This window comes from Danio rerio, chromosome 15, assembly GCF_052040795.2.
Source record: "Danio rerio strain M-AB ecotype USA chromosome 15, GRCz13ab, whole genome shotgun sequence".
In the NCBI taxonomy this organism is placed as follows: Eukaryota; Metazoa; Chordata; class Actinopteri; order Cypriniformes; family Danionidae; genus Danio; species Danio rerio.
In genome coordinates this window covers 33,754,356-33,768,413 of record NC_141035.1, presented here as the reverse complement: position 1 = coordinate 33,768,413, position 14,058 = coordinate 33,754,356, and the positions used below count along the sequence as shown (strand labels likewise).

The following is a 14,058-nucleotide window of genomic DNA, read 5'->3' as shown; positions in this document are numbered from 1 at the left end:
CCCAGTTTCTGTTTAACAGGTGAGAAGATTTTTTTCAGCGCATTTCTAAACATAATAGTTATTTCTAATAACTGATTTATTTTATCTTTGCCATGATGACAGTAAACAATATTTTACTCAATATTTTTAAACGCATTTCTATGCAGCTTAAAGTGACATTTAAAGGCTTAACTAGGTTAATGAGGTTAACTAGGCAGGTTAGGGTAATTAGGCAAGTTAATGTATAACGATGGTTACTATAGCAACTATAGAAAATAATATAGCTTAAAGGGGCTTATAATTTTGTCCTTAAAATGGTGTTTAAAAAATTATTAACTGCTTTTATTCTAGCCAAAATGAAACAAATAAGACTTTCTCCAGAAGAAAAAATATTATCAGACGTACTGTGAAAATTTCCTTGCCCTGTTAAACATCATTTGGGAAATATTTAAAAAAGAAAATAAAATTCAAAGGGGGGCTAATAATTCTGAATTCAACTGATTATATTTTTAGATCTATTTGTTTTTACTCAGAAGCTGGGTTTAGATTCTTAACAATTAGTTTAACATTTTTTTTAGATTTTCATTAAACATTGAAAATCTACAATGCATTCTATTTTGATCCTTGAAATTTTCTTGTTGTATTTATCATCAGGATCTCTATGAATCTTTCACGTTGACTTTTTTTTAATAGAAATATCTTTCCTGAAATGTTAGATTTGGATGTTGAGCAATTTGTCCTAAAATATTACAATATGTTGTAAAAATACGGAATAATAAGAGGTTAATTTACTCCAAAATTGAAATAGTCATTTACAAATTTGACCCACATTATTTTTGTCTGTGCACTAATAATAAGCATATTTAGAAAAAAAACATCTCTTTCCCTGAAAACGTTTGCCAAAGAGATCTAATAGTGATTGGTTTTTGGTACCTTCAAAATGTGTTTTATTTGTTTCACAGAAAGCAAGGAAGTCATATTGGTTTTTGAAAGAATAGTTCAACCAAAAGTGAAATTCCTGTCATTTACTCGTGCTAAAGTTGTTCAGAATATGTATTAATTTCTTTATTTTGCAGTGTTTTTGTTCTTGTCTATAGAAGTCTGTGGGTACCTTAAACTATATATAATATATCAGTCTTACATGTTTGTAACAGCTTAATGGCAAATAAATGCTGACAGATTTCTTTTTTTATATCTCATGTTTAGCTCACAATGCATGGTAAGTATTGTTGGTCATCGGAGTGCTGTTGTGCTTAATGTTGTGCTGGTTTTCAGGATGAGCTGGCCAGAGTGTTAGTGACTCTCTTCGACTCTCGCCATCTGCTGTATCAGCTGTTGTGGAATATGTTCTCCAAAGAGGTGGAGCTGGCAGACTCAATGCAGACGCTCTTTAGAGGAAATAGCCTAGCCAGCAAGATTATGACCTTCTGCTTCAAGGTGACGTGAAGCGGTGACAGTCATTCCATGAGTTCAGCCTTCATTGTTTTGCATGAGTTACCGCACTCCAATGCAAATTCCCTTCAAATCTGGCACTGTGTTCGCAGGTGTACGGAGCTGCGTATCTACAGAAGCTTCTGGAGCCGCTGTTGAGAGGAATCATCACTACACCAGAGTGGCAGCAGATCAGTTTTGAAGTGGACCCTACTAGGCACGTTTACCTACTTAAAGGAATATTTCACCCCTAAAATTAAAATTTGATATTAATTTATTACCACTCAGGCCATTTAAGACTTGTCTGTCTGTCTGTCTATTGTTCTATCTTTCTGTCTGTTTGCCTATCTATCTATCTATCTATCTATCTATCTATCTATCTATCTATCTATCTATCTATCTATCTATCTATCTATCTATCTATCTATCTATCTATCTATCTATCTATCATCTATCTATATGTCTATCTGTCTGTCCATCTGTCTATCGTCTTATTCTTCTATCTATATGTCTGTCTGTCCGTCCGTCCGTCCAACCGTCCGTCCAACCGTCCATCTATTCGTCTGTCCATCCATCTATTCGTCTGTCCATCCATCCTTTTTCAAATGCTTTAATCTGTCTATCTATCTATCTATCTATCTATCTATCTATCTATCTATCTATCTATCTATCTATCTATCTATCTATCTATCTATCTATCTATTTATCTGTGGAGCTATTGTCCTATCTTTCTATCCTTCTATTGTCCTATCTGTCTATTGTCTATCCGTCCGTCCATCTTTCTATCTGTCCTTCCGTCCGTCCGTCCGTCCGTCCGTCCGTCTGTCCGTCTGTCCGTCTGTCTGTCCGTCTGTCCGTCTGTCCGTCTGTCCGTCTGTCCGTCTGTCCGTCTGTCCGTCTGTCCGTCTGTCCGTCTGTCCGTCTGTCTGTCTGTCTGTCTGTCTATCTATCTATCTATCTATCTATCTATTTATCTATCTATTTGTCTGTCGTCCTGTCTGTCATTTCATCTATCTATCCATCTATCCATCCATCTGTCTATCTATATATCTATCTATCTGTCTGTCTGTCTATCCATCGTCCTATCTTTCTATCGTCCTGTCTCTCCATCCATCCATCCTTTCCTAATTCACATCATAATTAGACTGAGGTGAAAAAGTAGTGGTCAGGATTCATACAGTCATGAAAAACCTGGAAAAGCCATTGCGTTTTTACATAGCATTTTCCAGGCTTGGGAAATATTTGGGAAAACGAATAAAAGTTTGGAAGAGTCATGGGAATTTGATTAAGAATATCTATACTTTATCTACTATAGAATATATATCTATGAATATTTTTCAATGTAAACTAAAAGAATTGCAATTCTACAAGGCATTTAGTTGTAACATTATGTTTTCAATTATTTTCCATCATTATTATTTTAATACTTTGTGTATAAATGGTGCTTGAGTGTAGGGTTAGTTGTTGCAGCCTTGTTATTACTTCTTTACTGTCCTTGGCCAATCACATATGCTTCCACATAATTTTAGCTAACAGCATTGTGTAAGCTTTATCTAAACACTGTTTTATTTTGTATTAAAAAGATTATTATTTAATATGTATCCATCAACATTATGTGAAACAGTAGGTCATGAATAATTACTTAAAGTTAGGGAATTTTACAAGAAAATTGTGTATGAACCCCGGGTGGCCTTGGTGATTCAACTTCAGGTCAGCGCTTGTTGACACATGAGTTTCACAAGACAAAACAGGCAATATCCTGAGGTCTTATTGTGTGAAATAATTCTTCTAGTGTGAATAAATCTACATTTACCGTCTGCATAATAAAAAGCTTCTAGCTTCTATAAAAAACTCAACTCTAGTAAGTAAAGTCATTGCCTAGCAACAAGTTGACTTGTGTAAGCCCATTGACTTTGCTTAAAAACAGTGAGGTAACTTGCTGTAGCATGGAACTTTTAATTAGATTTTTTTATTATGCAAGAAGTTTGTTTAAATAAATAATAATTTTAAGACAATGGGATAAATCACTTTTTTACAGTACAGTCAAATAATTACTTTAAAAGTAAGGTTTACACACTTTTTCGTACGGTCATCATATCACATTTTACAGTTTGGTTCACAAGCTCAGGTCTGAGTTTTCTCCCTGCATGCATCAGATGTCATAAAGCTTTCCAGACTGTTGTGAATGTGTTTAGAACAGTTTTTATTGGTTCTCAAACTTTCAGCTAAATATTTTGCACATCTTGAAAAAGTCACCTATACCCTGGTCATCATTAGGGCAAGTAAAATAACACTAAAGTTTGGTATTTTGCTTGAATTATCTCTCCAAAATCATCCTCATACTGAGCGTGATGCAACAAAATCAAAACAAACTTTCACACGGAAGAAATGGTTTGCCTAGAGCAGATTCATGTCTGCACATGAGATACCCTGACCTCAGTAATGCTTGTTTTTTGGATGCTTGCCCATTATGATGCTTATGCTGACATTTTTTTATTATTATGCATATATTTAGCTGCCCGTTCAAAATTTCCATTCAGCTTTTACCACATACACTGAAATCTATATAACGGTTAAATAAAGGGTTAGTTCACCCAAAAAAATTAAAATTCTCTCACAATTTACTTACCCTTATTTTGTTTTAAATCTTTTTATTTTTTTTTTATTTATTTTTTTTTTTTAAATAAAAGGTGCCATTTTGAGAAATGCTATAAACTGATAACCAAGAAGATCATTTAAAAAAAGCTGGAAACCGGTAACCATTGACTTCAATTGTAGTATAAAGAAATGCTTTGAAAGTCACAGGCTACCGGTTTGAAACATTTTTCAAAATATCTTCATTTGTGGTTAATAATAGAAAGAAATCTAAACTAGTTTGTGACAGCCCTTTTAGTTTTGGGTGAACTGTCCTTTTAAGAAAAAGTTTGACACTTAACCAGAAACACAAACTATCTATCATGGTTACAAACATCGTGTACAATTTTTCTCTGTAATTCTTTGTCGCGTACTTTCCTTTCTTATTGATGTTTATGTAGTCACTGTGGCTTTTCTCAAAACAATCTCTATTTACAGACATCAAAGATGACAACTGCCTGACATCCAGAGAGCTTTCTGTTATTGTCATTCTTCTGATTGGACATTTCTTCTGTCTTCTCTGTAGACTTGAACAGGCAGAGAACCTGGAGGAGAACCAGAAGAACCTGCTTCAGATCACTGACCGCTTCTTCCTGGCCATCATCAACTCCTCGAGCGAGTTTCCTCCACAGCTGCGCAGTGTGTGCCACTGTCTGTATCAGGTACACTCCCTGCCTAATGCCAGTCTGCTTTTTGACCACTGTTTCTGCATCCTCTGACTGACTGCATTGAGTCTGTCTTTCATGCTTGGGCATCCACTGATCAGTCTTCCAGTCACTTTTAACAGGAGAACCTGCTCTTATACTCTCTTGCACCACTGCTCACCTTTTCCCGTTCGAGTTTGTGTGGAAAAAAACTCAATATTACAGTTAAAATTACCACCACCTTTTTTAATGCGTTAAAAAAATCCTTAATACAATTAAGGCTGCATTTATTTGTTGAAAATACAGTAAAATTGTGATGCAGTGTTAGTGTGAAATAATATTTTTCAATATTACAATTATTTATTTATTCTTGTTATGGCAAGGTTGATTTTTATTAAGCCATTTTTTCAGTTTTTAGTGCAATTGGTCTTTCAGAAGTCTTTCCGATATGCTGATTAGTTTTTCATTATTTATGTTGAAAATGTTTTTTTGTAGATTATTTGGTGAGTAATAATATCAGGGTTGTGAACCTACAGTAGGTGAGAGTTCAAAGTGACTATTACCGCCGCGCCTTATACCGCCGCCGTTTGAAATAACTGCCGCTCTGGTTTTAGTATATGACCGCAGCTTGTGAATGAGCCGCCAGGGGGCACAAAGGGACGGGATGCGAACGGACAGAAATAGCCTTCACAGCAGCTTTAAATATGCTACTGTGCTTGTAAATGAGATTAAACAATAAGTCAAAACATTATAATTCCTTCATTAATCATTTAAAATTTGTTAACACACTTTATGTAAACTTTTTAAGTGCAAAGAGGACTAGTTTTGGAAAATAGAATTGAAGAAATAAAAGACAACTAACATGAAAGCACAAACATTCAGTACAAATAAGTAGTCTTAAATAAATAAATAAAGCAGTCTTTTAGCCTAAATATAGAGAGATGTTCAGTGTTTGCTATTTTGATAGGACTAAGACAAGACATTTTCATTTATGTTTTTATTTCTGTTTTTGTTTTAATTTTCGTTGTTGAGTATATTTTACTATCTTATTTTATGTCTCAACAATTGTACATAATAATAAACGAATAATGAAAACTAATTAATAATGAAATTAGGCCTAAATAAATAATTTATTTAAAGATATTGCGGCGAAACACTGAGAAACGGTCAGGGGCATGGTCTAAAGAGCTTAAGTTGAATGCTGATTCATCAAAAGCAAATAAATAAATAAATAAATTGACCTACCTTAAGGAGATCACTGAAAGTATAATAAAACAAATTTTGCTGCGGGACATAACATAAATTAAGTCTTGCAGGTTTATTTTTAATAATTTAGTTTCAGTTCAGTTTTTGTTGCTTAATCAGTTATTTTGAGCATCCCCAACTAAACCGCATGTGCAAGCTCTATTTTTTTTCTCTCACGGCCGCACGCCGGAGATCCGGCATGGTGCCGGAATACTTTAAGCCCTGGTAAGATCATGTTTGTCACTAAGAACACTAAATCAAAATTATATTTTAATTGAACACATCTGATCACATAAGGTACGCACAGAAAAGTATGTTTAGTTTTGTGAAAAGGCAAAGCTGAATATCTGTGGTTAAACTGCCACCCAGTGGTCAAAAGCTGCTGGCGCATCAAGTACCGCCGTCGCCGCGGTATGAATGGCGGCATAAGGAACACATTGAAGTAGTAACATCTGTACACTGGTCTCACCGTTTGCAACGATTATCATGCCATCGATTCGGTTCAATTCAATATTGGTTCAATTCAATATCTGTGCATCCCGGTGCATTGACGATGCTTTCCACAAATAATTTGACATTTTACTTAGCAACACAGTAACTCTAGTAATAAAATTTCTCATTAATGAATATATTTACATTTATATATTATTTGTAATACAATTTTGTCCTTTAATACAAGCATTCAAATATATGTACTGTACCTTTAGTTTGACCTGCTCAAAGAAAACACTCTTTTTGAATGTATCAAACAAAACGGAAGGGCATCCACAGAAGACAACATGAGCATTTAAAGCAAATAAACCAATATAAATATAATCCCACTTGCTTTTTGGGCTTTGTTGAGTGAGTTTTTAAATGCCTATTATTGATCAGGCGCTTAACAGAAAGGGATGCGGTTGGCTATGAAGGTCAACGCGGCTCTGGTGCTGTTCAGCAAACAGTGATATGGACACTGATTTTAAACGGCCGCGGTGATCAGCTAATCCATTACAGACATGATGTGGTGGAGAAAACTCGCTCATCACAATTAATGTTATTGTTAGATCAGAGAGAGAAGAATAAAACATTACATCACGAACATGCCAGCAGGTCAAAGGGGCAACAGAGAGTGAGAGGAAGCTGGGTTATGATGTACCTACTTCCCTGTCAGTGAAAGGCTGTCCAGCAAACTCACAAGCAAGCAGTGAGTCACGGTTATCTGCTTTTTCAGTTGTAGTTTTTAAGTAGTTGGAGCGTTTTATTTACTCACAGTCTCCTCCCTCGCCATAGTAAGCTACTGCCATATAACGCATATGTGATGAATGACGTCAGTACATAATAACCGTTATGATTATTACTGGACCAAAACTGAATTGTTTGAGTCTGCATTGCGGTGCATCTATGAATCAATTTATTTTGACACCCCTAGGTAATAGGTCAGCGTCAAATAAAGTGGTCTATACAGTTATGGCATTTTTGGTCAGTTTAATGGGTCCTTAATAGGGGTGTAACGATTTATCGTTGTACGATTTATTGCGATGCAAAAATGTCACAATATGCATCGTGGCGTTATGACGATTTGATTACGATATGATGTCCGTTTTCTCTTATTAGTTGAGCTGTTTGCACGTGAGCTACGTTCCACCTGCTGTCGCACGTGAGTTCAGATTGCAGCAGCAGTAATGTTAGCAAACCAAGATGAGTGGAGCTGAAATAGAGGATGGCCCATCCTCTCAAAATCAGACGTCTGGCAACATTTCGGTTGTACAGTCATTGCTTTAGACTCGTCTGCTTTTTGACACGCATACTGGGTCAAACATCCTAAGTTTTAAAGTCTTCACAGTGATTTACATACTTTGCACAGCTACAGGGATACCTCCTAATGGTGTTGAAAGAGTCACATACTGTATTTATAAGGTACAATTCAGCCTAAAATATCATTCTGTCTTCATATAATGTTCCCGCCGCAAAATCACACATGACGTGAGCTGACCGTGAGCTGTTACTACAGAGGGCGGATGATAGACGCGCCTGTATGGCAAGCCGTTTTAGCATTTAAACCTTTGTTCTGACTATCCATAAATATATTTAGAGAAATCTCTAATAATATTTTGACTAGTCATAATTATAATTCGACTAGTCAGAATGACAATTAGAGATATCTGCAATTACAATTGTACTAGTACAAAATCAGATTGGAGATATCTGCAAATATATTATGACAAGTCATATTCCTCCATTGACTTCCATTGAAAAATATTTTCAGATATCTCTAAATGAGTTTTGACTAGTCACAATTGTAATTAGAGATATCTCTAAATTAATTTAATTAAATATGAATTAAATACTTGGAAATGTGGATTTTTTTTTGCACACACAAAAAACGCAAGTGACCAAGCAAAGCCTTAAGCTCTTACTGTTAAATTCAATTGAATAGAAAGCTTATTTTTTGCACCTTTACTTAATTTGTTCCTTATTTTTGTCTCTGTCATTTCAATAATATTTTTAAGAAGTTTTTAAATTGTTTTATTTTCCAGAGACAGGCCTGTTTAATTTATTTTCTTAAAGAAGGTTCAGTTTAACAAGTTAAAACAAAAGAAATGCATAAAAAATAGTTTACTTGGTAAAATTTGCATTTCAGTTTAATTTTCAATTTTTATTCCAAATATCGTGATACATATCGAATCGTGAACATTATATCGTGATACACATCGTATCGTGAGCTGAGTGTATCGTTACACCCCTAGTCCTTAATATAATAAAATAAATTTAAAATAAAAAAAAATCTGTATCTCTACTGTCAGTCTAAATACTGTCCTGTCATAATAAAGCCTAAATAAATCTTACAAAATACCCCAAACAATACACTGAAAAAAATGATGGGTTCCACACAAGCGATATGTTCAAGAAGGAACATGAAGGAATTAAGTTAACTTAACATTTTTTACAAATTTAAGTGGATTGAACGTAAAACAAGTACTCAAACTGTTGTGGTGTTTCATCTAATTTTGAATAAGTAGTTTAAAAAAACAGCTAACGCCATATAGTTGACATTTCACAGTTATTTTCCTGCAATGTTGCCATTGCTATTATTAACACGTTTTTTTTTTCTTTATTATTTACACTTTTTTTTAATGAAGACAAAAGGGATGCTTAGGAATGTTTTATATATTTAACTTTTGGCAAAAAAATCCCTATTTGAATGGGAAATGGGGGTGCGGCATAAAAGTTCAATTCCATTCATCTTTATTTTTAAGTGCTTTTGCAATGTAGATTGCCTAAGCAGTTTAACATAGAAGTTCTAGTAAATTGAAACGTTGTCAGTCCAGTTCCCATAGTTGAATTTCAGTTTATTTCAGTTGAGTGTGGTTTAAGTTTCACTGTTGAAAGTCCGAACACTGAAGAGCAAATCCATGAATATCTATTGATAAGTCAAATTAAATTACATAAATTTTAAAGAATTTGAGGAGGAGGAAATGATTTTTGTTGTATTAGGCTTCTTAGTTCTTCTGGTATATGCATTAAAGCTTAAACTTTAAAGATGACACAGATAATCTTGAAAAAGGGAACAGAGGACATTGCAAAGTATTTGCTCTTCTACATACTGTACAACATTTTGACATCACTGGTTCAGTTTAGTAAGCAAACAGTCTTTGCATTGCTTGCTGCTGTACAAAGGTCAAATTTCATAAGCAGGGGACAAATCACATTTTCCCCATCTCAAAAAAAAAAACGATTACATTACTCACGATGCAATTGATGCTGGCTTTAAAAAATTGATTTAGCCTACAGTTGAAGTGACTTCAACTTGAGCTAACAACAACAGGTAGTATTGATTATTTTCCTTTGATTTGAAAGTACCAATACTTTCTCATATCTCTCATGTGACTATACTTTGTCATGGGTATCATCTTGTACATTTATTTTTTATGGTCAAATTTTAAAGTACTGTATTTTCCAGAATGTACGTCACGCTTATTTTTAAAATTAGTTTAAATTTTTTTTGCGTTTGATTTTTCATTAATATAAGACAGTTAATGTCAAACAATCAAATCATGATCCAAGGTCAAACTAATTTTAATTGGTCAGTGAGTAGTGAATAGGGAAGGGAGTGTACACGAAGGAATCATTTGTTCATTTTCTTTTCGGCTTAGTCCCTTCATTTATCTGTGGTTTATAAAGATCAGCTTCTAAAATCAAATCGTCTTTTATGCAATGGCTCATGCTGAGCTATCATAAATCAATTCATCAGTGTTTTTGAACAGATGTTTGTTTTAGCTTTCAGCCATTTAAATTCACATGAGAACTCGCAAAACATCGTTTATGCTTTGTACAAGACACACTGATTTCAATAGAGACGTCAATAATAATATTCATTCATTCATTTTTGTTTCGACTTTGTCCCTTTATTAATCTGGGATCCCCATAACGCAATAAACCACCAACTTTTCCAGCATATGTTTTACGCAGCGGATGCCCTTCCAGCTGCAACCCTTTATTGGGAAACACCCATAAACACCCAATCACACATATACACTATGGTATATATAATATATGTACTATTTTAGCTTACCCAATTCACCAGTACAACATGTTTTTAGACTTGTGGGGGAAACCGGAGTACCCGAAGGATACTCACACAAACACGGGGAGAACATGCAAACTCCATATAGATATGCCAACTGACTCAGCCGGGGCTCTAACCAGCGACCTCCTTGGTGTGAGGTGATTGTGCTACCCACTGCACCACCGTGACGCCCATCAATAATAATAATTATTTCTTATTAATAATTCTAATTTATTTATATAAGATACACACTGTATAGGTTATTTGAACAGCACTTAAGTTCATGTATTTTGGTAGAAGTTAACTTGTTGTAAATCCAGCAGCACTAATGTCTTCATTGAAGCACAGATTAACATGACCGCACCCATTACTTATCATAGTTTAAGTAATATGATTATTATGAAGCTGTTTAAGTGATGAAACACATGTTTTACACATATTTGAGAATGGAAATATTGGACATTTCGCAATATAATTGGTACGTTCTGCAATATTGGCAGAAAAAAAAAAAAGAATCATATCCATGAATCAACATAATAAGTTGCATCAAAATACTTGTGCGTGTAAAAGGATTTAATGTCTTTTTGTTCATGTTTTAGTACAGTTCATTTGAATTTAATCAAACTTGCCAAGTTTACAAACACCATTGAGAGTTAGATATTATTATTTAATTAAGACCTAATTGTCAGGATCAACCTATTTTCTGGAAAAATACAGTAAATTTCAATGACTGGCTATTTTCTTTTCCTCTCGAGTATGTTTTGTTTTTGTTTCATGGCCTTTTCTTGTCTTGATTGTAACCATGAGGATCCTTGTTGTGATGTATTTAAGTCCTTGTGAAATCAAAACAGTAGTTTTGGAGTCCGCTTAGAGGTCATCTCTATGCTACCGAACGTTTCTTTGTAGTACATACACAAGTCTTTTCTTTCTGGGAAAACAGACAGAAAATACTGATGACTCATCCAACCAAATCAGCTACAAGCATCAGCCTTTTCCTTGTGTCTTCTGCACGTCTCTTTTATATGCGACGCACCTATTCTGGTCTTCTTTAATGTCCTGCGGCTAGCCTTAACTTATCACTTATCTCTTAATATATTCACCCTTTGTTTGCTTGGGCTGAGAGCTCTCTCTCTCTCTTTCTCTATCTCTCTTTTCCACAGTAGTAGCATCTTTGCAGCTTTTGCTTCACGTTCTGCTTGGAGAGCTTCAGCCAGTGTTTGTTAATCACTGAAATGAACTGTTCCTAGATCAGCTCTGAGGGCAAGGCGGTGGTTGTGTTGTCTGCTCCTTCATTGTGTTTGTATGCACTGTGGCTGCCCTGTGCTGAGTGCAGTTGTGTAGCTGCTGTGACCTCTCTGTGCTCATCTCTGCCCTGTAGGCTACTTGCCACTCCCTTCTGAATAAAGCCACTGTTAAAGAAAAAAAGGAAAACAAAAAATCCGTAAGTGTTTTTAGCATTTTAATTTTTCCTTAGCTGCCATTTTTAGTTTGAGTTTGAGTTTATTCATACCATAAATGCAGATTTTTTTTCTTTCTTTTTTTTTGTTTGTTTGTTTTATGAATTTGTTTTTCCATTTGTTTCTTTTGCCAGAACATGTTCAGAAACACCAGTGTAAATAGAATTGTTTGCAGTGTTGTACTGTTTTTCTTATGAAGACGCCTCTGTTTTCAATGCAACATGGAAGGGATATTAGCAGATTAGCTATAATTGTTCTGCTTTGCATCACTGTTTTGAATTTTAACCCCTGTGGTCGGTGACTGCGTCAGTGGTGGTGGAAAGTTTGGATCAGTTCAGCTTCTCTGTGTCTTGCGGTAAAGCAGAAGACTCTTTCTTTGTCTGGGTTTTAGATCTATTCTAACATGAGGACAAAATTTTCGCAGAAATCTGGAAGCTTGATTAACCCGAGTGTATTAACCTTAAATGCGTCTAGAATTAGAAAACACTTCTCTTCTTGGCTCCATCTTGTTTTTCTTGGGAGACTTTTTAATGAAGTGAATTGCATGTTTTAGCTGTGACATAATGAACATGTTGGCACTACTCTGGCTTCTGTCATCTGCTCTATGGATTGTCTTTAAATCAATGGTTATGCATGATTTCACTTTGACAAACCATTGGTGCATTTGCATGAATGACGATGTTTGTGATTATGTAAAATGTGTAATTATTCACATCTTTCATTTTCTGTCTGTTTTTTTTTCTTGTTTTCTTTCTCTCTGGCAATTGCCTGGACCATCTTCACATGACATGATGTTATAAAGCATGGTGTCTTTTTAATTTACATTCAAGTACAATAACATGCTGTTTATCATAAACTATTATATCTACAGTTGAAGTCAGACTTATTAGCCTCCCTTTATTTTTTTATTTTTATTTTCCAAATGACGTTTAACAGAGCAAGAACATTTTCACAGTATGTTTGATGATATTTTTTCTTCTGGAGAAAGTCTCATTTGTTTTATTTCAACTAGAATAAAAGCAGTTAAAAAAAAAAAAACATTTTTGGGACAAAATTATTAGCCCCTTTAAGCTATTTTTTTTTATAGTCTACAGAACAAACCATCATTATACAATGACTTGCCTAATTACCCTAACCTGCCTAGCTGACCTAATTAACCTAGTTTAGCCTTTAAATGTCACTTTAAGCTGAATAGAAATGTCTTAAAAATATATATAGTAAACTATTGTTTACTGTCATCATGGAAAAGATATAATAAATCAGTTATTTGAAATAAGTTATTAAAACTGTTATGTTTAGAAATGCGTTGACAAAATATTCTCTCCGTTAAACAGAAAATGGGGAAAAAATAAACAGGGGGACTAATAAGTCTTCAACTGTATATGTTTACATGACATTTGCAGTGAATGTTGTATGTAAACACATTAAACAGTTGTTATTTTAATAATGGTAATACAGAAAGAAATAAGTAGTTCCTGTTTATTTCATTGTTTTTATTGTCTTAATTCAAATTTACATTAAAGAAGGATATTCTCATATATACGTTTAACTTGTCTACTACTTCTAGCTGGACCTCTCCATAACCTATTTTAAGTCTCAGTCTAATTAGATTAACTTGTAGTCAGTTGAGATGCAAATAACTTTGTTATCAGGACAGAAGTTATTAATTATTATGGATGTGATTGAATTGTGGCTACATATTGCCAAGGATAGTATTCATTGGGTGTGTTTGCCACATTGTTTTACAAAACGTCTACTTAAGATTAATAATAGATAATGTTAGATGTTTAATTAATAAATTAATCTATGCATGTACACTTGATATATTTTAAAAAAGCTAAAGATTAGTAAGCTAGTATTAAAATATATTTTTGCCATCATGCAAGTATATATTTAACCATTACTTTCTGTGCAAACACTGTGATGTGTTTAAAGTCTCATGACTGTTTTATCTTGTACAACCTGTTTTACATGACATGACTTACATGAAATCACATTTATCAATTTTAAAAAAATTTTTTGCCTTTCACTTATTTTCATTATTCATATGATCCCTTTTTTTTTTAGAAATAAATCAAACATTTCTAAACTCATAAAAATTGCCAATACTTGGAGCTATTTT

The 14,058-nt window shown here is 34.1% G+C and overlaps 1 protein-coding gene across 35 annotated transcripts in view; it reads left to right on the top strand.

Annotated features, from left to right (window-relative positions):
- nf1a (neurofibromin 1a) overlaps window positions 1-14,058 on the top strand; it is a 123,019-nt gene that overhangs the window by 40,233 nt on the left and 68,728 nt on the right. For 18 of the 35 annotated variants that reach the window (XR_015509622.1, XR_015509621.1, XR_015509617.1 and 15 more), the window contains 3 exons: window positions 1,255-1,416; window positions 1,524-1,627; window positions 4,571-4,706. Coding sequence is in view for 27 of the 35 variants with exons in the window: in XM_087284332.1 (XP_087140458.1) it covers window positions 1,255-1,416; window positions 1,524-1,627; window positions 4,571-4,706 (402 nt within the window). In the remaining 8 variants the exon portion in view is untranslated. Of the gene's footprint in view, window positions 1-1,254; window positions 1,417-1,523; window positions 1,628-4,570; window positions 4,707-11,857; window positions 11,921-14,058 lie in introns of all 35 variants that reach the window. The other 17 variants (XR_015509620.1, XR_015509618.1, XR_015509615.1 and 14 more) reach the window with 1 other exon arrangement.